The sequence below is a fragment of the Neolamprologus brichardi genome, chromosome 13 (genome assembly GCF_056152115.1).
Source record: "Neolamprologus brichardi isolate AB-2024 chromosome 13, ASM5615211v1, whole genome shotgun sequence".
Lineage (NCBI taxonomy): Eukaryota > Metazoa > Chordata > Actinopteri > Cichliformes > Cichlidae > Neolamprologus > Neolamprologus brichardi.
Genome location: NC_142116.1, coordinates 18,582,418 through 18,606,338, shown reverse-complemented (window position 1 = coordinate 18,606,338; position 23,921 = coordinate 18,582,418). Strand labels below are relative to the sequence as shown.

The following is a 23,921-nucleotide window of genomic DNA, read 5'->3' as shown; positions in this document are numbered from 1 at the left end:
GAAAATCTTAAATTATTTCATATTTTCAAGTATTCATCAACTGCAGTTATTTTGTTTTTCTGTTTTATGAATCTGTCTTTAAGATTCATGATACCACACATGGAAACAAGAGGACAGTGCAATTTCATTAATATACTCTGTCAAAACAATTTACCGCAGGCTTTAAAGCAGTGGCTGAAAGCACTCATGTAACCAGCAGGTCATTTAATGTGCGCTCCCACTAACAATACACTGTATATAAAATCCAGAAATTCGTGCACTCAGCCTATGGTATGCAGAAAAATACAGAAATAGTAAAAACATTACTTTATCTCCTTTGGGTCCAGGCTGGCTCATTGGACCTGGTCTACCCATGAGTCCCTGCAAACAGAATAGCACACTTACTTTATCGTATGAAACAATTAAAGAGATTTTGCATAATTTTAGACCACATGGAGGACGGATTTCTTACCGGGGCCCCTGTTCGACCAGGCACACCTGGTAGCCCTGGTGCTCCTGAAGGCCCCTAGAGGAGACAAAATTAGTTATTATTTTTTTTAAAATTTACTTCTTACTATCATCAAAAGAATAATTACATTAATATTTTTCTGCATCACTAGTGGCTTCATAGTGTAGTGGTTTACACATGTGCAGAAATAGTCTCTGATTTCTGCGCATACTTCATCGATTTCTGGTAATAACTTTCTGTAGTTCTGAGTTCTGGTTCCTGCCTAGTTCTGAATTTTGATTTGTATTTCACTTCAATTGCTACTTTCAGTTTGTTAATTGTCTGTTTAGTTCTCTCAGTGTTTACCAATCTGTTCCTCCTTCTGTCTTTGTCTTTCTGCATTCCCTGAATGAGCTCATTTATGTTTTGTTCATCCGTCTTGTTTCAGTGTCTCCTTGTTACAGCGGTGGCCGCAGAGAGCACGAAAACTGGCTTCTGAAGTCCCACTTTGAAGCTTTCAGATGAACGTTTCTACCATCACCATCTTGGTTGCAAAAAAATAGATGCGACAAGAAGGGGTGGGTCTGACTGTGAAACCGCACACTCACTGGCTAATGACTTGTGATTTAATTTGCTAGCCAATGCACATGTGGTTACATAGTATAGAAAATGTCTCCAATTTGAAACATACATGGCCGAGATTTACAAAATAGACTTAATTTTTTATTTAGTATGAAGTGAGTGAGCCCATGAACTCAGGAGGAAAGTCTTTCCAGAGGTCAAGATGGAAAAACATTTCTCCATAGACTTTACAAAGTCTTATTTTCAACCACAGCTGGTGGCTTTCACATAGAATGTAGATTTTGGGCACTTCTGCACTGGCTTCATTTTCCTGACCTGGAAGCTCTTTGTGGCTTGTTGTCTGTCGTTTCTCATTCTAATTTTACTTCCTGTTTGTGCCCTAACTAGTCTCACCTGTATTAATTATGTTCAGCTGTGTCCTGTTCCCTACTAGTCTCCAGTTTCCTATCAGTGCTCAGTGTGTGTAGATAGAGCCATTCCTTCAGCCTGTGTATCCTTGTTGTTCCTGGCTCCCTGTGGTTTTCCAGGATCTCTATTAACTCCCTGTTGGATATAGTTATTGGACTTTTCTGTCAACCTAATAAAAGGCATGCCTTTTTTTATTTTGCCTACCTTGGAGTTCTCTGTTTGGATCCTATATTGTACGAACACTATAGTGCTGATGGAGAGTTATGTGGCCATGCTGAGCGTCAGCTGTGCTGCTCCGAGCACATCAAGCATATATTTTTAAAATGTGGATAAATTAAATTATAGGTCATTGTGGTGTCACATCTGTTTTGTTAAAATCTATGCTACATTTTAAAGGATGAATTCAAAAGCTTTTCTATACACTGTAATGACTTCTGAGCTTATTCTTGTATTTTCTTTCCTTTAGAGCTTATCTGAGTATGCAGAAGCAGCAGAACATCACATTTTCTACTGTGGGGCACTTCATCATGTGACACCTTTATTAATTTATTTGGCGACTAGGCCCTATAGTGTATTGTTTGCTATATTTTAGAGATGCCATTGCATGCATTTCTTTGATCACTGAAAGAAAAAAAAAAACTGCTATCTGACCAAAACATGTATTTTATTGAGCTGTTATAATCTAGTAGCAAGTGTGCCTGCTGGCAAAACTCTTCTGCCATGGCAGTTCAGTGCTGAAAGCTGACCTATGGGAAACTTCTCAGCTGCTTTCAACACTGTCTTTTTTTAAATGAACACACACAAACATGCAGGGCAGGCTTTGTTCTTCATAAAGTAGTTCCTTGGAGAGCAAGAGATAGGGCATAGTGCAAATGCAGCTCTGCGGATAGCTTTTGATAGCTTCTTTTGAAAACAGACTCTCAGAGCAGACAGACTTTAAGATGAGGCCAACATTAGAATATATTTACATCCGTTTGAAAAACCTCTTTCTCAATGTCACGGTGACTTCTGACCTGGTTAGATAACCACTGGATTAATTTGTTTAGACTAAACTTTTTCTTCACTCACCTCATCACCTTTATCACCTATAGGGCCTGGGAACCCTCTCTCTCCTTTTACTCCCTGCGGGAAAGCAGAAGCAATAAAGTAGGGAAAAGTGAATGTTTTTCCAAGGAAAAAGGGAAGAAAAAAAAACCTTAAACTAAAGTCTGATGGGTGTAAACTTCAAAATGTATCTTCCAGCACACAACTTGAAATTGCCTAGCCTGTTTCACCATGGTACAAGACTGTATCCATAGCAACAACTTCTGCAGTGAAAACCTATGTGTGTTCAGAATAATATGAGTTGTGGAACAGCTGCTTAGGCTTTCAGGAATAATGCAAAAATAAATTTATGAAAAGCTTTTTCAGTGCAAATCTTTGTCTAGCAGATTAAATGCACATTTAAGCAAACAATATCATAAAATAAGGCTATATCTTCTACACATTCTTGCCATGCTGATAAAATGGGTTATGGGTTATTTATTTTTATAAAATCTGTTTTTGTTATTTCACAAGTTTACGTTTGATATCTTCTTGCCTACCTTTGGACCTTCTTTTCCCGGGTTACCCATCGGACCTCTGACCCCAGGATCTCCCTGTTTCGAAAAGGAGTCCATAATGGATTTGTGTTCAATGGCGCAAGCATGCACTCAAAATATTCATGAAGGAGCACTGAAAGCATGATGTGCAATGCAAATCAAAGTCACATTTTTTTGTAAATTGTCTAAATTGTCTGCTATGCTAATGAGTCACTTGTACCTTTTCTCCCACCAAGCCCTCTACTCCTTGCACTCCAGGGGAGCCCTTTTCTCCCTTCTGTCCAGGCAGCCCTGGGACTCTCGTCTGGCACACACTGCAGGCATTCTACCAGCGCAGGCAAGGCAGGAAGCAAAAGTGGAAGCACAGATAAGATTTCATCAGGCTGAGCTGGAACACTGTATTTTCGCCCTTTATTATGTCACATCCCCTGGGTGGAGGACAAGACCTCAACTGACATAAAGTGTTCTCAAAATGTCCAAAGAGCAGAAATAATGTGAACCCACCTAGAGTGCCTCCAAGAGTGTCTCTCACTGAGGTGAGTGGTGAACTTTGTCAAACTCACTGACTGTGACATTTAGGTGAGAACCTAAATATCATTGGACCAACTCCATTGGCACTGCTGCATGTTGTGACTCGGACTTACTGTATGTGCAGCAGGATTAGTGGGCTGTTGCAATGCTGTATTTGAGTATTTTAAAACGAGTTTACTCAATCTTGATAAGGACTTTCCAGATATTTTGCTCAAGTGACTTTGAGCAGTGCGGCTTTACAGCTTTTACTAAGACCATTTTTACATGTGGATACTGGATTTTTTTTTTGCCAGCTACATACTTACGGCGCACATAAAATCTACAATGGCATTTCAGCACTGACCCCTGAAAAATGTATATTGTATCACATCTCATCTCACCGTATCTTATTGCATTACATTGTACTGTACTGCCTTGTATCACATCCGAGCCTAACGAACTGCATCACATCTTATCATATCACAGCATATCGTATCATATTACATCACATCCCACATATTTCATCCTATTGCATTGTATTATATTGTCCATAATGCATCACGTTGCATCCTATTGCATCCTATCATATTACATTGTATCATATTGCATCATATCGCATTGCACTTTATCGCATCTTGATCTATTCTAGATACACTATAGACTCTACTCCTAGCATAGAAAAGAATTAGGAAGTTTAAGTTGGAAGAAGGCAGTAAAAACAAATGCATTTCAAAAATAACAACAACAACAAAATCTCACTAAATTTGAAAAATAAAATGAAAAGCCATCGTTTCAATATTGCCATTTAAGCCTAATCTTCAAAGACTTCAACACAATGGCAAAATAATAAGAGCATGCTGTTATTGACATGAATAAAAAGAAAAACAATACCCGTGTTAAATGTGTTTAGCGCTTTTTTTGAAGGTGTCATCGAGGTGTCAAGAGTACTAATCACAGCAGCATTACGTGACTCTGATGAAGCCTGTAAACAGTAGATGAATCTAACGGAGCACTTAATGGACAAAATAAGTTGACTCTGAAGGAAGGGTTGACAGAAAATAATAAGTCTGCTGACATCTGGCTTTATCTATCAATGATTAATCATGTGAAGGCATTATATTTATTGTCAGAGCTGACGTATGTTAAGCATTAAAAAGAAAAAGCTTTAATTCGTCTAAGTGCTGTCCTGCAGCTAACGACACGTACTAAGGTGACTAATCTACGTCAGTGGAAAAAAAGAAATGGAAATTGCATTTATTTTGACAGAGTGTTTGCATTATGAAAGATAAAAGCTACTAAAGGAGAACTTGATCCCATTTTAACACTGTACTATAATCTCAGGAGATACTGAGGAGTGTCTGGTATTAGGTTTAACTGTGTAGTCCTGGTCCACATTCAGCACTGGTCAGAAAAGGTTGGGATCCTGAGCACTGCTGTAACAATATATATTCCAATATATGAGGAATATGTTAGAAAACAGATTCAAAGTGCTGCCTATCTGCTGATTTTGGGACAAACTTATATAATATGTCCCAAAAGTTAACATTCTTTCAGATTTACATATTGAGGGTTAAGGTTTAAGTAATGTAAAATGTAGAGAAGAGACAATTAAAACGGAGCTAGGGCAGAAGAGAAGTCATTTTGCGTGAGTGTTTTGAGGCTTTTGGATCGAGTGGTGACACATTGTTTGAATGGAGAAGTGCTATTTAGCAATTATTCTTCTGTAAAACTGTATACAATGCATATCTGAAGCCGATCTTATCTTTTGAGACAGTAATCTCTCTATAATCTTGTTTTTCACTTTATTTGCATTGCACTTGTGTGATATTTCAATATTTCATTGTCACACTGAGAGGCTTTACTAAACATGTTGTCACACTGTGCACCTCTGGTGAATGAGTAATCCTGGCTTTCTCGTGAAATTGTTTTCTTTTATTTTCTGGATCTCCTTCTCTCAGTCATCCTGATGAAGGCACTCAAGGGCTTTCTCACAATATCTCTCAAGTGATTGCATCCATGTATTAGTGGAATAGTACTGTTTCAACCCGGCAAATGCTGTTCATTTTAAATACCAACCCTCACGCTTCTGCATGCAATTGTTCTGTGAAAACAATGCAATTATCATCAACTATGGAGATATAAATACCTTAAGCAAAGCACCCATGTCTCCAAAAATCGGCAGGGCAGTCTGTTAGGAAAAAAGAAGCAAAAAAAAGCCTTAATTTCAAATCTCATCTTTCTTTTTTTTATGAGATTTCTGCAGTTGTTTATTTTTGCTCGACTGCTTCTTTTAATAAAACATCACAAGGCACACAAGACCAACTTACATGCCTGGAATGCGATTTTTTCCTTGAACATATTTAACAAAGTTTGCTTTAAGTGTTTCATTCTCAGTTTTATCTGGATTGCTTGAGGAAACCATTTAATAACTTTGTTATTTTGGAAGACATGATCCGCAAATCTTCAAAATATTGTTGTTCTCCGAAGCTGAGAAAAACAACAACATTTTGATGTGAAGCCCGTGTATTTAAAAAAAACCATAAAATGGTATAAATGGCTTTCATGCGTCTTTACAACGCATGAATATAAATGGGCTAAAATGCAAAAATTTCAAGGCTTTGATGCAGCAGCGGTAGGAATGGTGAGGTACTCACACTACAGCTATTAGCACTTTAGTAAATGCTCCTCATTTGAAACTCACAAAGACACAAGAAAGGAATAAAAAAATGCTCTAACAACAGGGGGCCGCCAATTTGTTGTAAACTGGAACATTTTCCTGAATGTGGTGTCGGTTGCTGAACACTAGAACTACAGCTACTTATTATCCCAAAACTGGAGCTACAGTCTGAATACTGAGTTTGACTTGGTGATCACTGAGGTGATCTCAGTAGGTCTCATGGCTGATCAGTGATGCTGAACCGCTGTAAGCAAAACAGAGATTTTCTTACTTACTGGTTCACCTGGAGGGCCGGCAGTCCCCGGTGGACCTGGCCTACCAGGGGAGCCCTTTAATTGAGACAGAACAAGGAGTTAACAGCACTTCTGGTTACGATATGAAGCACACAGGCAAGGCTATAAATTTCAGCTTTCACACTCTTCTCAGTTGGTGGGGATTTGTGTCTAGGAGCTGTGATACATTGTACTTGTTCATCCACAGTTGGTAGCTGACATTTCTCCATGCTTCTGGCCATCTTTTATCTGTAAACGTGCAAGGGAGTGGAAAACAGTGGAAGGACAGGCTGCTCTTACTCACCTCTCTTCCTGGAGCTCCAGGGGGGCCAAATGGACCCGGGGGTCCACGAGAGCCCTGAAAAATACCAAGATAGAGGCTAGCAGTGTTGCCCTATACAGTCACCCACAATTAGTGGTAATAGTGCTGTAACAAAATTGCCAAGGAGAGATCCATGGCTAATTGGACGAGAATTTTTAAAAATCAACTTGAACATCTTGTTTGTGTGTTGGATACAGAAAATTTATCGCACACACCTCAATTCCTGGCTCCCCAGGGGGTCCCATGGGGCCCTAAAAACACATCACACATCTTGTTAACACCACCTGCCCTCTAGCACCCAGGATCCAATAAAGGAATTGTGTTAGACACCTTTTTCTCTATTGATTCGCTGTCTACAACCCTGTGTTTCAAAAATGAACACAGACTCACTCACTGTCAAATCTGAGTTTCAAACTAGCACCCCAGAGTGTGCATGATGAGGCGAGAGAGCAAGTAATGACCGATGTTTCTAATAAAAACACATCTCCAGTATTCAGAGAGTAGCCCGTTCTTTCCACGCCTACGACAAAAGCAGGAATCTGAATGTTTCAAGGGTGCCACTAAATAATAAATTGTTTGGTGCTCACTGACCAATCAATACGACATCATACTCACAGGTGGCCCTGTAATGCTCTTCCCAGGTTCGCCCTTTTCACCGTGGTCTCCGGGCAATCCTGGGATGCCTCTTTCACCCTAACACAAACACAAGGGAGTGGTCAGTGATGATTTAATGATGGTGAATCCAGCTAAAGGAAGGGCTGCTGCATTGCTCATTAAGTATTCAAAGACTGCCAGAATCCATTTCCTGTTATCTTGAGCCTCTTTGCTTAAAGGGTAAAGAAAGAAAACATAACCGCGGTGAAGGCCGTTATCATGCAGATTTTAATTATGTCCATCATTTATGTATGATACATAAGATACTCAACTGTGCAATTATTTTTCCATGTCAAATCCACTGATATTGATAGTACAAAGTGATCAGAAAAAAATGAAATCTCTTTGATATCCAAGCATATTATGACAATTTCAGTGATATCAGTCATATTAGTGATTTCCAGCTGGTATTAGATGCACTTCAGGAGATATATCTTCATGTTTAAAAAAGTAAATAACATGGAAGATGATGTAGAGCAGTAAAAAAAAAAGTCTCCAAGAACCTCAAAACTTTATTGTGTAATGTTTAAGTGTAATCCAAAAAAGACCATCAAAGCAAAATTAGTTTGATAATAAACTTCAAGGTAGGTTTGTTGGAATAATGCGCTCAAGGACAGCAGAGAGAATGGTTTAAACGCAGTAGACCAGAGGCCAGTTTTAAGGAGAAGCTGTAAAGCAGTGTCCTTGAAGGCAATGTGTTCAAAAAGCTACCTTTCAACAGGGTAATAACCTCAAGCATACGGGTAGATTTAGCAAAGAATGGCTCAAAAAGAAGAAAATTAAAGGTTAAAGAAGGGTCTGGCCAAATAAAAACCACACACAAGATCCTATCAGAATCTCACTGGAATGCTTATGGAGGGGATTTAACGTGGGCACTGCATGCAAGAGCAACATTTTGCAAATGAGGAAACTTTACATGGAAAGGTGGTCAAGAAGTTGAGTGAGGCACAGTACGACAATGATGCAAAACACACTATAAGAAGTTATTTGAGCTAAATGGAGCAGCGCTACCGCGTAAAGCCAAGGCTGCACTTACTTTTTCCCACAGAGGAATATTGCATCAATAGATCTGAACAAAGTGTTCAGATAGCCACACAGAGCCCTAAGGTCTCAGCCTAGGATTACATAATGTTACATCATTACAGAACATGACACATGTAGTCAGTGTCAGGTTCTGTACAACAAAGCAAAGTGTGGACGTTTTCATTCCCGTGACACATTTTCAAGCTCATGCTATCCTGGAATTCGTGCCAGGTAAGCTATTTGTTACAACTTCTTCTTTTTTGTAGTACAATTAAATTTATTTAGCTGAATTGTTTCTTTTTCACTTTTTATTGCTTATTTGGTGATGTTGGAGGACCTACCTTAGGTCCACGAGAGCCTCTAGTTAAAGGCAACCCGTCCCCCTGTAAAAACAAAAACAAAACAAAAAAACAAAGAAGACTTTAGAATAGAAATTCACTGCACACTGATCAGCAATTCTCTTTGAGAACTGAGGTAAGGCCTGAGAAGCAGCCCTAGTGCTTTAATTCAAACAGGAGTCTTGAATCAGTATGAGCTACACACATTACAGTGTTGCCTTATGAGCACATGTTCAATACTGCTTACAACAATTTGATTAGTTTCACTGTACAGATGCAAGGTGATAATGCCGTACCACAGAGAGGGTGGGGGGTGGGGGAGAAAACAAAAAACCTTGATTGGAATCGAGGTGCGGGCATTATTTACTGTACCATCCAGATGAGACATTGATTTCTGTGGTCAGCATGTATTTGTGGTGCAAGTCCTACATTGTAAATTAGCTGGGCAGAAGCTGGGTTTGAGCCAACACAGCAGTTCTTACAGTTTTGGGGAGAAATGGACCAGTTCAGTCAAATGTAAAACACTAAAGTTTGGGAAGTACAGAACTTTTGAAACCAATGAGATCTGATGACATTAGTGGGGCACTTCCACTCTACTGAAACAGAACTTCTCCCTCAGTATGTGAGAGTAGATCATAAATTTATAGAAATTTATATAAACAGCATGTTTAAAGTACAAAGACTTAGCTGGTCATTATTCAGTTGAAGGCAAGCTCAACAAAGTGTGTGACATCTTAGTTCAGTGGTTTATACATTTGCCTAACAAGGAAACGATCGTGGAAGGAGAAACAGATTCCTTTGGGGTTGTGTCAGGAAGGGCACTGAATACAAAAATCTGCCAAATCAAATGTGCGGCGCTACCTGCTGTGGCGACCCTGCATGAATGAAAGTGGCTTTGTCCTTAGCTGTTTGAGCAGGCTAACTCGTTAAAGATACGTTTTGTTTATTTCCTTTTCCCTTACCTTTGTCTTATATGACAACGTCCATAAATGCTAAGGACATTTCTTCCTACATCTCCACACACTAATGGTATTTTCAAAAGACAGAAATATGTCTGCTTTAAATGAAAGCCATTTTTCTTAGTTTAGCTTTTTCACCTATTGCATACAACACTGTGAGAGGTCATTTTCACGTGGTAAACACCCCATCTTGACACCCACAGCCGTGTTTTTCAATCCCTTTCCAATTTTCCCAGTGCAGGAGAATGTTAAGAGGTTTAAATACGTCGGCCTGAACACAATCTTTCCTTTATTACTCTGCTCACGGTACCCTTGGCTTGCTTGATCAGTAGGTCTGCTGTTGGGCTTAATGTTCAGATTGGAGTTTCCACACACAAACAAACACGACTGTTTAAAGCTGCAGAAGCCCACAGGTGATTGAGAAGTGCGAGTGCCATCAACCGGGATTGAGGCTGTGGCTGCACATGCACAGCCTCTTTGGTAAAGCTATAATGAACATTTCTATATGCAGAGCCATGTCTATAAAAGAAACTGAACAGCTATGTGCTCCAATTACGAGGATAGGTGATTATCCAGGATGGGGATATGTGATGGTAGACTTTCTAATGATATTGCTACTTCATAACATCATTGCATCTGCGCTGCTGGAGGACTTAGTTTCTTTAACTTGCCTGCTGCTACTCTAGCTGTTTGCAGGTGATCTGCATTTCTGAAAGTCTCCTGTGTTTCCATCTGCTGTTTTATTGTACTGCATTAATGGTTTTTAATGCTGTATCCTGTGTCTTCAGGGCTGAACCCAACAAGGTGAGGTTACTGTCTACATTTGATATAATACCCACCATATATCCACCCCCAGGTTCGCCAGGCTCACCCTTAGGACCTGGAGGTCCTGGTGGGCCGATCATTCCACCAGAATCCCCCTACAGACAGAAAGGCAGATGCTATTTAGAAATTTCTCCATAAAAAAACATTAAACCAGCCCTGTCTTCTTAACAAGCCAAAGAAAGTGCAGTGTTAGTTAGACACAGTGAGGTGAAAAAAGGGTGAGAAGATGCAAGGATGCACATGTGAACGATGTCAACACCAGCACATCATGTTAGTGGGAGAACCTTTTGTTTTGCATATTTGTCACACTCACATGTTTTAAATCATCAAAAAAAACTATCCAAACCCACCTGACCCTATGTGAAAAAAACAACTACTCCCCTTGTTAAATCACTTCCACAACCATGTTTGACTATTGCTACGGTGATCTTTTTATGAAAGGGCATGTTTATTTTATGGCAGATGCATAGGGACTGAAAGCTTTGAAAAATTTCAGAGAATGATTTTCCTCTTAAATTTTAGGGATCATCAAGATGTTTTTTTTTTCTTTTTGGTCGGCAGTTTTCTCCTTGGATCTCTCCCACAGATGACATTTTTTTCCTGGGCTCTGTGTTGTTGAAACAGGAAGTTTCAACAACACAGAGCCCTCATCTTTGTTCTTTGCTATGCCTTTGCTATCAACCTCAACAGTGTTTTATTGATACTTATCAATTTTTAGCATGGTGGTAATGACTAGCTGCTACAAATTAGCATGTCAGTATTGTTGGGTAAAGACTGCCACCATGCTTAGCATTCATATAGCTGTTCTTTTCCTTTTTTGCTTGTTTTTGGAAAATACTGCTTGAAAAATAAATGAAAGAACTGTAGCATTTTATTGTTTTGTCAATAATATTAGCAGTTATTACTGCTCAAGAGACAGTCTTCCACAGTAAAGTCCCATTTAAAAAAAATCACGATTGCTTGATTGATTAATAATAATAATAATAATGGATTGGATTTATATAGCGCTTTTCAAGGCGCCCAAAGCGCTTTACAATGCCACTATTCATTCACTCTCGCATTCACACACTGGTGGAGGCAAGCTACGGTTGTAGCCACAGCTGCTCTGGGGCATTTTATAGCATATAGTATATATAATTATGCTAACATTTTTTACTCTAAGCTATGCTAACTGCCTTCTAGCCCCAGCCTCATATTTAAGCCACAGACGCTGCTTGTTTTTTTTCTCCCATTTATTCATAGAGCTCCACACGAATGAAGTGCCTCTTAGATTGGAGTCAGTATAGCAAATTTGACAAAGGAGGATTATACAATGGGAATTCAGAGGCTTAAGCATTTTATGTGAATGAATATAGGAGGCTTAAGCACTCTAGGTCTATTTCTCTGCTCTGGAGAATAACAGAGTGACTCTGGTGGGTGGGGAGAATTGAGTGCATCTTCATTCTTTCTGACAAGTAACAAACCCCATCAAATATGCATGTCAGCTGCACACTTTTCTAGTTTGCCACTTTCAGCAAAGTGTTTGGAATATAACTGCAAGAAGAAAAAAAACATTTGTGTACAAAAACAGAGGAGTGAGAGGCACCGGAGACAGGAACACAAAGTTACACAATGACTGAGGATTGGACGAAGGGCAAGTAATCTAAAAGGCATCTTTGCAAGTTGTCTGGCATGTTGAACCTGTAATAAAACATCATAGCTTCATTTTTCTTTGCTTTCAGGTGAGGACTTGATTTGAAGTTTACCTACCTTTTCTCCTTTCAGTCCATCGTTCCCAGGTACCCCTGGCTCCCCTGGTGAGCCCTGTAAATAGTGGTGAAAAGAGACACATCTATCACCAGGCCTTCATCTTCTCACACACATTTATCTCCTCCTCCTCACTGCTTCAGCAGGCTGCTGTATTCCAACATAATTTCCCTTAGCCAGGATTTATGAAATGCCTCTTTTCCCTCCCTGCTTTTGAATAAAGACAGATGCTCATTACCGAAGCAGGTGTGGAGAACAGATTGGGCCTCTGCCTCCGTTCCCAGCATAAAGCGCTTAGATTTGCCTCTTTCCACTAATTAATTCTTAAATTTGATTACTGATCGTCTGTGTAAAAATTCTGGACTTTTCTCCCCTACTTCTTCTCTATCTCTGCCTGCTGAGGTTTATCTATTTATCTCTCTATTTGGCTGGCGGCGTTAAGAAAGAGGACGATACGGCAAGGTGACTGATAAGGCGATGAGAAAAAGGAAGACTTGACATAAGGTGCTGGTGTTTATGATGCCAGGACACTTACTGGCTTGCCCGGGAGTCCTGGGGCTCCAGTGGATCCAGGAGGGCCTTGCTTCCCCTGGAAAAACACAAAGGAAAACCAACACTATGGATATTCGATTCTCTTTGTTTGGTTATAGATATGATTTCTGGGTTTTGGGTGTTCTTGCCCAGCCCAGCTACAATGCAAACACTGACTTTCCAAAGAATTTCATGAAAAGTTGCCTGAGCAACAGTATATTTGCATGCATGCGGTATTTCAAGTTAAAGCTACGCTGTTATTCTGTAAAAGCTTCTCATATTCACTTCCATTTTGAACTGTATTGTTTTTTATATATGAGGATGATCTAAATGATTCACATGTTACCATGGCAACTGAATTTTTACTGTATCTTGGCTTTTATCTCACAGTACATCTTTTACAGTAGCACTGAGACAGAGTCTTTTCTTAATTAACACTTGATATCATCATGAGCATTATTCAAAAGACTTCATTTACAAAACAGGCTTAGAAACACCAAAACTGCAGATTTAGAGTTATTTAATTTGGACTGAACTCTGAATTTCAGTGCATTTTATTTTATTTTCCTTCCATCAATGACCAAAACTTCAGCAGCTCTTGTTATTCTGCTCCTCGGTCAAAGCTATAATGGCCTTTCATGCCTATACGTGTATCGTTTTACCTTGTATTTAGCACATTTTTAGACATCAAAGTTTGACCTACTCTAAATGGCACAGCACCCCAGAGATAAACACAAAGCCTCACCTCTGGTCCTTGATCTCCCTTTAGTCCTGGCGGCCCCATGTTTCCCTGTTAAATCACAGAAAAGGGTGAATAAGACGCACACGGGAGGTAGGAAACTGCAGGAAAAACATCTTGACCTCTGTGCTTTGTCATACAGTGCTGAGAGAAAAACTACATAGATTTGATTTCTTTCTGAGTTCAGTGTTCAGCAGAACTTTTGTGTGCTCCATGAATGTTTTAGAGTATTTGGTGAAACCTAAACAACAGAAAGAAACTTTGGGCAGCACGGTACCCTCCGGTAACAGCTCAATAACATCCCCGGACTTCGTAGGGTTACTGCCAAGCTAACAAATATACACCGAAGACAGGATCCCTTCTAAAAAAAAGAATCTGACAGAGAAATCAGCAATCCCCTGCTGCGACTACTGGTGTACAAACACTGTGGAGAGTTACAGAGAGTACTATGTTGGACAGGAAGGAATTTTGTAGCCTTATTTTCTTGGCAGTAGATACTCAAGTTGTAGTGCAAAGGTTAAGTCTTTGATAAGTCACCTTGAAGCCTTGCGGTCCTTGAGCGCCTCTCTCCCCCTGCAGAAAGTAAAGGAAACAGAAAAACATCCGTTCTCAAGATGTGTATAAAGATCCAAGCCATTTCTCTGGCTGACTGTGGTTAAGGTTTAAAAAAAAAAGTCTTCAAGGACTTTCGTGAAGTTAGCATATGATGTGAAGGTTAAAACACAGAATATTTCCTTTGCCAAGTTAGGTTTTTTCTTGCACTGAGAATGTGAATATAATAAAATCAGCAGCTGTTGAGAAAAAAAAAATGAGTGTGTGAAATTTTTCTCTTGCCTTCATACCACACTGCATTTTTTTTTAAAATGTTTGCACTGTTCTTCTGGCTTTTTCAACAAAGAAACACCGAAATATGATTAATGTGGCAATTCTCAGCTTTAATTTGACTCTGACTATGATGTGTCGCTGTTATGACACAAACACGGTGCTCGGTGTTTACGGGTTGATTAGTAGGGGGCTGATATACTCGGTGACCGGCTGCAGTCTCCAGGCCTTCCCTATACTTCCACTTTCCTCTTTGAGTGGTCTCTCTGCTGATAGTCTGCTATCCAGTCTGTTCTTCAGCAAGTAGATTGCATCCTCAATCACACTTAGATTAGAGTATTTGACTCAGTCACTTGAGGATAGTCCCACTCTTCACCCTGAAAAGCTCTCTCTTACTTTATGTTTAGGATGTTTTTTCTGAATATTACCACACATAATGCTCCTGTACGCACTGTCACTTCAGAACTGCTACAATGCTTTACACATGAGGTCACATGACCTTTGATTTTTGAGCTATTCCTTTTTTTCTCCCCACTACATTCTCCTCTTTGTAACATTTGATTGAGGTTAATTTTGTGTCATTTTGTGTCATTGCAGAAAATTGTTCCACAGCTCTCGTAGCTTCCTATTGTTCTTTTTCTGGTCTGTTTTTTTTGTAAATTGCACACTTTTCTCTCCTATTTGCAGGGTTACCATGGTTTTGCATCCTGTTTTGAATCCTCTGAGGTCATGCTGTCTGAATCACTGACAGGGACACATGTATGCCACAAACATTTCTCACTTGCCGTGCAGTTACAAATGGGCTTTTTTTTTTTTTTTTTAACCACAAAAATATTTTTCCCAGCCATCAACGATATTTGTGTACCAGTTATTTTCCCACTTTGTACTTCTTCACGGCAAACAACCTCTGACGCCTCTCTGACTCTAGATATCCTTCATGTGAATGATGACCTCTTTATGCCTCAATCTGGCAGGCAGCTCCACTCTTCCGCTCTTCTGGCCGTGTCCACTTACTTTTGAACCCTTCCATTTCAAATATTTCACATGTGATTCTTTCAGCATCGACATAAATATACTTTAATTAAGGCAGAGACTTGACACTTTATTATAGATTTTCTAAAACTTGATGCACTGACAAAGACAGTCTGATTCTGCATCTCTGCTTGTGATTTGTTTTGTTTTTTTCTCTTTTCATTTAGCTGACTGTCTTTTGATGTTTTGGTCAATAGCTGTGTCAGTGGCCTTTTGTAATCTGCTTGCTTTCAGTAGATGCGTCTGTTGTTTTGAGGTCCAAACAATAATTGCATGCCAATTTATTCAGCGGCTCACCTTGTGCTTCTTTACAAAGCGCAAGGATGAAATTCAACTCAGAAACTGCACAGTAGGTGAAGTCCCACTGTTCTTTCAAAAATCAAATGTCAGTCCCGCTTTTGTTGACGCTACGTAAGAAATTGGTGTTTTTCACACTGTGGTGTTGGAGGCAATGTCTAAAACCTAATGCTTAGTTTCCTGTAGTTAAATTGTCTTAATAATGACAGAAAATCTCACCTCATCTCCTTTTTCTCCCTTTAGGGCTCTTTCTTTCATTTCGTCCTTAAAAAAGAAAAGAAAAGAAAACAAAAAAAGAACAGGAGAAAGCAGATGACTTCAAAATTTGACTGTACCGTACTTTGTGTGCAGTGTGAGCAAGGAGCTCGAGGAAATAAGACACTACATAAACATTTCATGTTCGGTGACATAAACAGCTGCTTACAGTTCCAGAAAGCTGTCTTAATCCATGTGCTGTCATCACCTAGGAGTAATGAAAAAGACACAGTGTTCTCTAAAAAGTTCATTGATCTCACAATTAGTGCAAGTGAAAACTGACATAAATAAATAAAATGAAACAAAGTGATTTGAGCTACTGAATATTTTAAGAATGCATGAGTGGCAGCTTCTATTTAATTGACAAATGGCTCTCCTGCCACCAGTCTGAACCCAGGTTAGATAAAAAAAGATTAAATCTGTATTTTTCCTTTCTCTTTCGCGGTATACTTTCAATACAGCTCAGAGATGGGGTGACAGTACAGCTGGGCAGAGCCTGCTACAACAAAATTAAGTGAAAAGCACAAGGTCAAGACCACTTGATGCACCGAAATTAAAGTCGCAAATCAAAGTGTTTGTACGGAGCTCCGAGTTTCATATTGTTAGACCCGCCATTAACGCACTCCCCATCAAATCAGATTACAGTTTGAAATGAAACGTGTCGATACACCTGTGAGCGAACTGGCTAAACTGCTGACAAATTGAAAACGAGTAAACAGTGACTCCACAAAATCCTTCGCTTTGAAAAATAAAGATGTTTTCCATAAAATCCAGTTTCACAAAAGACCACAATTGCCTTTCAGAGCATGCACACGCCGGGTAGAGGTGGCACGGTTCAGCCGGCGATGATACGAGCGATTGTTTCAGTTGGATTGCTCACAATCACATTTCAGTGCTGACACTGGAGACATTTACTAAAGGCAGACCTATCTGTGCAGATGCAGATACAATCTGGATATGAGCTTCACCACAGAAATGTTGGTATAAAGTGGACAAAAGGTTTTAAAGTGGATCTGATGTTTCAGGCCAAGTGCATCTATCTGCAATCATCAGAACTCATTATATCTGAATGTCCTCAGGCCTCTTGTGTTAACCATGTGTTTTGTGCCTGCGTGCAGTTATAACCTGGTCATTCTTGCAAGATTTAATGATATCAGAAGCAAGAGGAAACAGGAGCAATCTGGGGACTAAAAGCCATATCTGTGTGGGGAGATATCTGCATGTGCCTACAGCTGACATCATTTTCATTAGTAACCGGACTGTTTCTCATTTAACTTTGATCGTTTTTTTCCTCTCTATCCAGCTGTTCTTATTTCCTTACTAAATGTGTCTCTCAGCCTTTTGGAAATTTTGTTGCAAAGGGGCACCTTGGGGTGCTTTCTCTTCCTTTAGCAACAATAGTCAAACTAAGATTTGACAAAGATACTGAAACCTCGCATCCCTGCGCAATCAGTCAACCTTCAACTTGCATATTCTCAATGTCTTTACTCATTGTCATCAGCATGTGACTCAAGTTCTGTCCGAATTTTTACTTCAGAGCCGTAAATAACTGCTCTACATAACCTGGCATAACAGATTCAGTTTAATAGATTATAAGCTCTATTTTAAAGGCGGGGACAATAAAAAACAGCACAGTCTCAGAGCTAAAAAGACTTTTTTGCCACTTTAAGGACATTGGGGGAAGTGATGACCATGCATGCCTGTAAGCGCACTGCTCCTCCCTGTCACTAATAAACACAGGCACAAGAAGGTTTATGAAGGGAGGGTAATGATCTGAACCCTCGCTTCTGCTGTGTAAGGGAAATCAATGTTTAACTGCCAAAATTATCTGCCACGGGAAAGCAGAGAGCACAGACAGAGCCTGGTACTAAATATTCAAATAGCCTCATTTATCAAATGACTAATGTTTTCCTCTCTGCCGTGTGCTCTAGTACACATCTCCTATATCCTGGGTGGCCCACACTTCACTACACAACAATGAACACAATTTCTATTTCTGTTTCGATAGAAAAAATTCTTAATCCACGAGTAGAAACGAAATTCAGGTAAAAGAAAACAAACAAACAAATAAACAAAACGACTCTTGCATTGACGTACATTTTTATCAAATGACATTTTTGTTGGGTACACAGAAACCAGTGAAACCAGCAGAAATCGAGTGATATTTGTTCACTCTATAATTAAGTTGTCTAATTTCCTTATGAATCATTTGCTAACGAGCAATGAAAGTGAGAACGAGAATCAAAGCCATCAAACTTTGTTTCCAAGCTCACGTCTAAAGCCTTCAGAAGTTCAATAGGAAGCAGATCTTCAGAACAAAACCCATTAGGGCCGAGTCATCTAAATGTCAAAGTCTTTTAAGACACAAAGACTTTGAGACTGTTTTCATTTGATACTTTATCCTTTTTTCTTTCTTTCCTTTAAAAAAAAAAAGGCTACAAATAGTTGCTGCCTCCCTTTGGAGTCATTACTGCTGCCTCAGAGATCTTTACCTGATTCGTCACAGTGTATTTTTGTCTTTAAAATGTCTAAGCAATGAGTTCTATCATGCCAGCGCCACCCACTCTGTGTCACCTTCAGCATATGTCAGACATCCACTGTGACGTCAGTGTTTCTGTTTCTGATCTGCCTTTCAGCTGAAACTGTCGCGCAAATGGAAAAAAAAAAGTACGATCGGGGCTTGTAATGGTTTGTAATTCTGTAATTTAAAATTATGAGCACCACAAGCAGGCCGCGTACCGCGTGACCCCCATTACTTCACACGACAAAGACTCCCAGGCGAAGGATTTTAACATCTGATGAGTGTAAATGCGTTCTGTGGATGCCAGACACACAAAAAGTCACAGTTCGTAGCTTTTCAGCGCCGTGAAAGCTATTCCGTGCACAATTCCCAGATATGCATGTGGTTTATAGTTCACAGGGAGCTGCCAATTATCAGTGAATTCATTATCTGAAAAAAAAGAGGAAGCTATTTCCAGAGAAATTCAACATGACTAATCTCATCTGCCTCAAAAAGGCTGCCCATGTTTGGTGCCCTTTATCAACACTGATCTCCTGCTCATATTAAAAAAGAAAAGAAAGACAGAAAGAAAGAAAAAGTATATATTTAATGATAGAACAGAGCTGGAGGACTGTCAAAGAAAGGAAATTGGTTACAAGATGACATGCCACCATGGTCGAGGCGTGACTGCAAAGGTAAACACTGCACCGCTCTTGATTTCTTCTCCTCGGTTCCCAAATTCTATTACGAGCAGCTCGCTGACGTACAAACATCAGACATATTTTTGTGTTCGTCACAAAGAAAAAGTACAAACAAATGCTTTCGTGACTCATCCAGCACGGTGTGTTGTCTCTCAGGATGAAACCTAAGAATGCCATTTCATGCCAACTCATAGTAAAGACTATTTCTGTGAGGCGGGGTTGCATAGATTTACTTACAGGACCGGGAGGACCAGGAGGGCCGACATCACCCTGAAAATCCAACAGAAACATTGTATCAGTGGCTGCTTATGACGGTGACAGAGCGACAAGCTGGCAGTGACAAAAAAGAAGGAACATAAAAAAGCACTTGAGAAACCAGTGCTGAAAGCAAGCTGCCACAGGGTACCTGGTACAACTACATCAATAGGTTTAAGAGCAACAGTTAAGAAAGAAATAACATGAGCAGTCTTTGGTGAAAACACTGCCACAGCCAAAAGACGAGCAGAAAGAAAACATAATTCTCCTTAAAGAGCGTGCTGGGATACCGCCTCTCAGGTGTCTCACACAGAATGCTAATTAACGTTGTGTATGTCCATATCATGTAACCTATGAGCATTGTAATGGGTTTATTAAGTGCCCCAGGGAACCTTTTAATTTGGCAAAGCACGTGGGAGCGTCAGTTCTGTCATTTGCAATTTACAAACTGCAATTTTTGTGGTTGTAATAGAGCAAAAAAACCCAAAACAAACACATGTTGTACCTTACCACTTTTTAACATAAAAAGGTTTCCAGAGATTTAAATGTCAGTTTAAAAATACCCACATCTTACAAGTTAAAAAAGTCACACAACTCATTTGTGGCACGGCTCTTGGGATGCCAATGTCAGTAAGTCCATCGCTTTGGTCCAGAGAGAAATACCCCTGTTTGATGGATTGCTATGAAATTGCACAGAGGTATGCATTGTTCCCCGATGATGAATCTGGCTGACTTTTGGACTGTAAGATTTCGAGAAATATGGTTCACATTTCCATGCTGCCAGTGCCATATATCAAAAGACTCTGGTCATCCTTTAACTGTTCCTCTTTGAATACAAGCAAATGTTTGACTTTTAGTGCAATAGCTTGATAGCACTGGGATGGACAGCCATAGCCATAGAGTTAACCACATAGTACCAAGTTTTCCTCTACATGAACAGCTCATGTTTTCTTCTTCTCCTACTAAAAAAATTGTTTCACGTGTCTAACATTTGTCCTTAGACCTTTCAAGCATCGTTTTAGTTAGTTGGATGCCCATTCACAGTCCCAAAGGAGCAGTGGATCAAACTGCCAACACAGCCTACTGAGGCCAGGCTGCACCTCTGACAGAAATACCCCCACCTGTATGAACTGCTGTGGAAATTTTGAGTGCGATAAACCTAATCGAGGAGTTTAATCGTTTTGGTGATTCAACAACTCATCATCTAAAATCACCAGCATCAGACCAAAACTTCAATTTTCCCAGCTATCTAAAATAATATGCAGAACACAGCCAGAATTATACATACTCGGGATCAACATGACAGCACTGAATAATGGAAATGTCAGCAATTCAGCTCCAGCTTCACACCTCTGCAGGTATGACTGCTTTAGAAACAAACGCAATCAACTGAACTCCACATACATCTATTCAAAATCACGTTTTGCATGCATTATAAGCTGTGCCTACCTCTCAGTGCCTACCTATTGAAATTACAGAATGCAATCATTTTGAATGTATGTAAAGGAATTGGAATATAGGGCAACGCGGTAAAATAATTTGTTGCGTATTTGTTAAGTTCTTACAGTTTAAAAGTCAGGAGCTACTGTAAAAATATGTAAATTGCTCTGTCCGCTTGAACAATAATACTTCATTCTTCTTTAGACCTAACTTCCTGCTTAGTGACACATAAAGAGGCACACTGAGATAGATAATTAAAGAAAATACCGTACAGACACCACTGAGAACTCTGGTCCTGGTTTGTTTGTCTCTACCGCAAGAGATTTCTTCTGCAAATTATTGCTCTGACTCTATTATATTAACATGTAGAAAACACAAAAATACACACATACACACTCTCACGCATACACACAACCTGTCAGTAATGAGAAAATAAGCTGGACCATGCTTAGAGGAGCAAATGATACAAACAATTGCAAATGTAAAAAACAAACACGCACAACAAATCGTCGGCAGCTTCATTATTTGTTGGCAGATGATTTTAAAGATCACTGGAGGATAAACGGACTCGAAGAAGAAGAAGACAACTAACTCAGGAGGTTTAGCCTCAGAGTCTCAGGGAGCAGAAACAGAGGGAATCATCATATTTGCCACTTGACATTGATGTGACTTACTTTTTGTCCTTTCATGCCGCCGGATCCCTCGGCACCTGGCTGACCCTGTGGGAGAGGGAGGGAAGCCTCAGTTAATGACTCTGTAACGCAGCGGCATTGTAAATGTCAGTGCAGGAAAATACGTACAGGATCTCCTCTTTCTCCTTTCTCCCCCTTTTCCCCCAGGACTCCAGGCTCCCCCTTCTCCCCCTATATGAACAGAGCAGATCTCTGACAGTGACTGACAGCCAAAGCAGGACGAAAAGACACAAAGACACAAAGCTCTGAGAGTGAAACTTAGGTAAGGACAGTTGCTATGAATAAGTAATCAGAAAAAAAAAAAAACATTCAGTACCGTGTCATCTCAAAATCAAACGAGTTTGTAATTATGGAAGGGGCCAAAAGAAACACAGTGGCACAAGCTTCATGAGCCTGTGGCGTTATGTTAGACTTGCAGGATAATGAAAAACTTAATTCCCTGTTGCACTGCAGCACTTTCATGATGCCGTTCCCCTGCCTGCCAATAGATGGCACTTCATGACTGCCAGTGAGCTGCCCTTGAAGTGGTTTGACAGGATTTTTTTCTGTCAGTTATGTGGCAAATATACTAAATAAACAGAACTCTAAGACAAATGTGCTCCCTCCTTGGTCAAGACAGATAGTTAATGAATAATTTGTGATAAATATATATATATTTTTTGCAATTGTATACACATAGGAACTAGCTTTCTCACAATCTGCATACATTCAGCACCTACTTATGACCTTTATTGCTTATATTTTTTGTCATGCAAAGTCTTGGAGTCTTGGCTACATTTAGAAAGTGTGGCAAATATGTTGTCCGTGGCACATGTGTAAAGATTTGTAGGGACTGCTTCACATACTCTGTGCAAAGACATTATGGAACATCTGCTTACCAATGTAATATGACAAAAAGGCATCTGAGAAAGTTTGCAGCACATTTGTACGCTCACTAACAGAACCTGGACGCTAACAAGCAATAATTGCCATTCAGTCCCCCCCTAGTTACTTCGACTTGCTAATGACAGCCGTGGTATATTCATTTAATGAGACATAGTCAGTGTTTCCTCATCCAAATTAGGAGCTGTTATTAAGTCAGCAGTGGCTGCAATGTATGAACAGATGGATTGTCTTATTAATATTTTAGTCGGGGAGGAGGAACAAGTGGCAAAACTGACTTTGAGCACAAGTTTTTTGCAGCTTTATCAACTATGTGGAAACTCACCATACTACTGCGGAGACGTTGGGAGAAAATCAACTATATGAACGTTGGGAGGCTGTAAAGTAGGCCGCCAACCCACCATGCTGCACACAGAATTGTGGAGGTAGTTAACGGGTGAGTTATGACTGACATTCAGCGTAACACATAAGATGGAAAACTATTGTTACCCGAGTTGTCACTTGTACACTGTAATCTGGCGCAGACTCATGGCAAAGAAGAAAAAAAATTCTTTCTTTATCTTTGTTTGATCTCCACGGAAGATTATTCAAAGTCAATTTACTGGCAGAGGTGTATGTAACAAGTTAATAAACCTTTCAAACGAGATTAACTGCGCCACAGCCAATATTTATGTAGATTATGACTGTATTTATACGAAGAGAAAGCCCACCGTGTATAAGACAGGGAAGTGCTCCACCTGTGGGTGTCTGCGGGTGATATGTTGCCTCTGAGAAACCTTGACTCATCAAACTGCAATTAAGCCTGTCTTGCATCCTGCTATCCATCAATATCTGCAGCATTCTGTCAGAGCCCATTTGAGACTGTCAGTGGGAGACGCAGTTATGGAGATGTAATTCATGAGAACACCGTCTTCCCAGCACATCATCCACTGCAGACCTTTTTTTTTTGTCTCCTTTAAAACATTCACCCGCTGTTGAGTGAGTGAGCGAGCGAGTGAGAGGGGGCTCAGCTCACACAGATGTTGCACTAGCTACAGTTTAGTCTAACTTGCGTCTATTTTGTCCAAGTTAAAAAATGCACAAGGATGGCACTGAGAGGTACGGAGAATCCCCGGCGCTGTTCAATTATTGCTGCTCGCGAAAACTGTTACTTTTCATTCCTCTTGGAGGTGCGAGGGTTTATCTGCTCTCGCGTATCGTCCCCGGTTTGCTTAAATTCCTTTAAATGCATTACAGTTCTGTTTTTCATTATGGGAGATTAAAACGTGCAGTGATTCTCAGGGACACAAGTTTCCTTGTCAGCCACAGAAAGCATAAATTTATAATGATGAAGGGAAGACGTATCCGTGATGTAGGGGCATGACTGATTTATGGCAAGGGCAAGGCTGGCATGCACATTTAATGGAAGAATTAGAGCACGGGAACAATAGTGCTTAGCAGCGTATGTCTCAT

General features: G+C 39.9%; 1 protein-coding gene across 5 annotated transcripts in view; it reads right to left on the bottom strand.

Annotated features, from left to right (window-relative positions):
• The window catches only part of col19a1 (collagen, type XIX, alpha 1), a 101,602-nt gene that overhangs the window by 18,488 nt on the left and 59,193 nt on the right, over positions 1-23,921 (bottom strand). For all 5 annotated transcript variants that reach the window (XR_004843943.2, XM_035912041.2, XM_006800766.3 and 2 more), the window contains 21 exons: positions 21,696-21,758; positions 21,570-21,614; positions 19,438-19,470; positions 16,169-16,207; positions 15,964-16,008; positions 14,131-14,166; positions 13,600-13,644; positions 12,859-12,912; positions 12,327-12,380; positions 10,592-10,672; positions 8,797-8,838; positions 7,394-7,471; positions 6,994-7,029; positions 6,761-6,814; positions 6,460-6,513; positions 5,654-5,695; positions 3,218-3,322; positions 3,001-3,054; positions 2,486-2,539; positions 452-505; positions 307-360 (listed from right to left, as the gene is read on the bottom strand). Coding sequence is in view for 4 of the 5 variants with exons in the window: in XM_035912041.2 (XP_035767934.1) it covers positions 307-360; positions 452-505; positions 2,486-2,539; positions 3,001-3,054; positions 3,218-3,322; positions 5,654-5,695; positions 6,460-6,513; positions 6,761-6,814; positions 6,994-7,029; positions 7,394-7,471; positions 8,797-8,838; positions 10,592-10,672; positions 12,327-12,380; positions 12,859-12,912; positions 13,600-13,644; positions 14,131-14,166; positions 15,964-16,008; positions 16,169-16,207; positions 19,438-19,470; positions 21,570-21,614; positions 21,696-21,758 (1,122 nt within the window). In the remaining variant the exon portion in view is untranslated. The remainder of the gene's footprint in view (positions 1-306; positions 361-451; positions 506-2,485; positions 2,540-3,000; positions 3,055-3,217; positions 3,323-5,653; positions 5,696-6,459; positions 6,514-6,760; positions 6,815-6,993; positions 7,030-7,393; positions 7,472-8,796; positions 8,839-10,591; positions 10,673-12,326; positions 12,381-12,858; positions 12,913-13,599; positions 13,645-14,130; positions 14,167-15,963; positions 16,009-16,168; positions 16,208-19,437; positions 19,471-21,569; positions 21,615-21,695; positions 21,759-23,921) is intronic.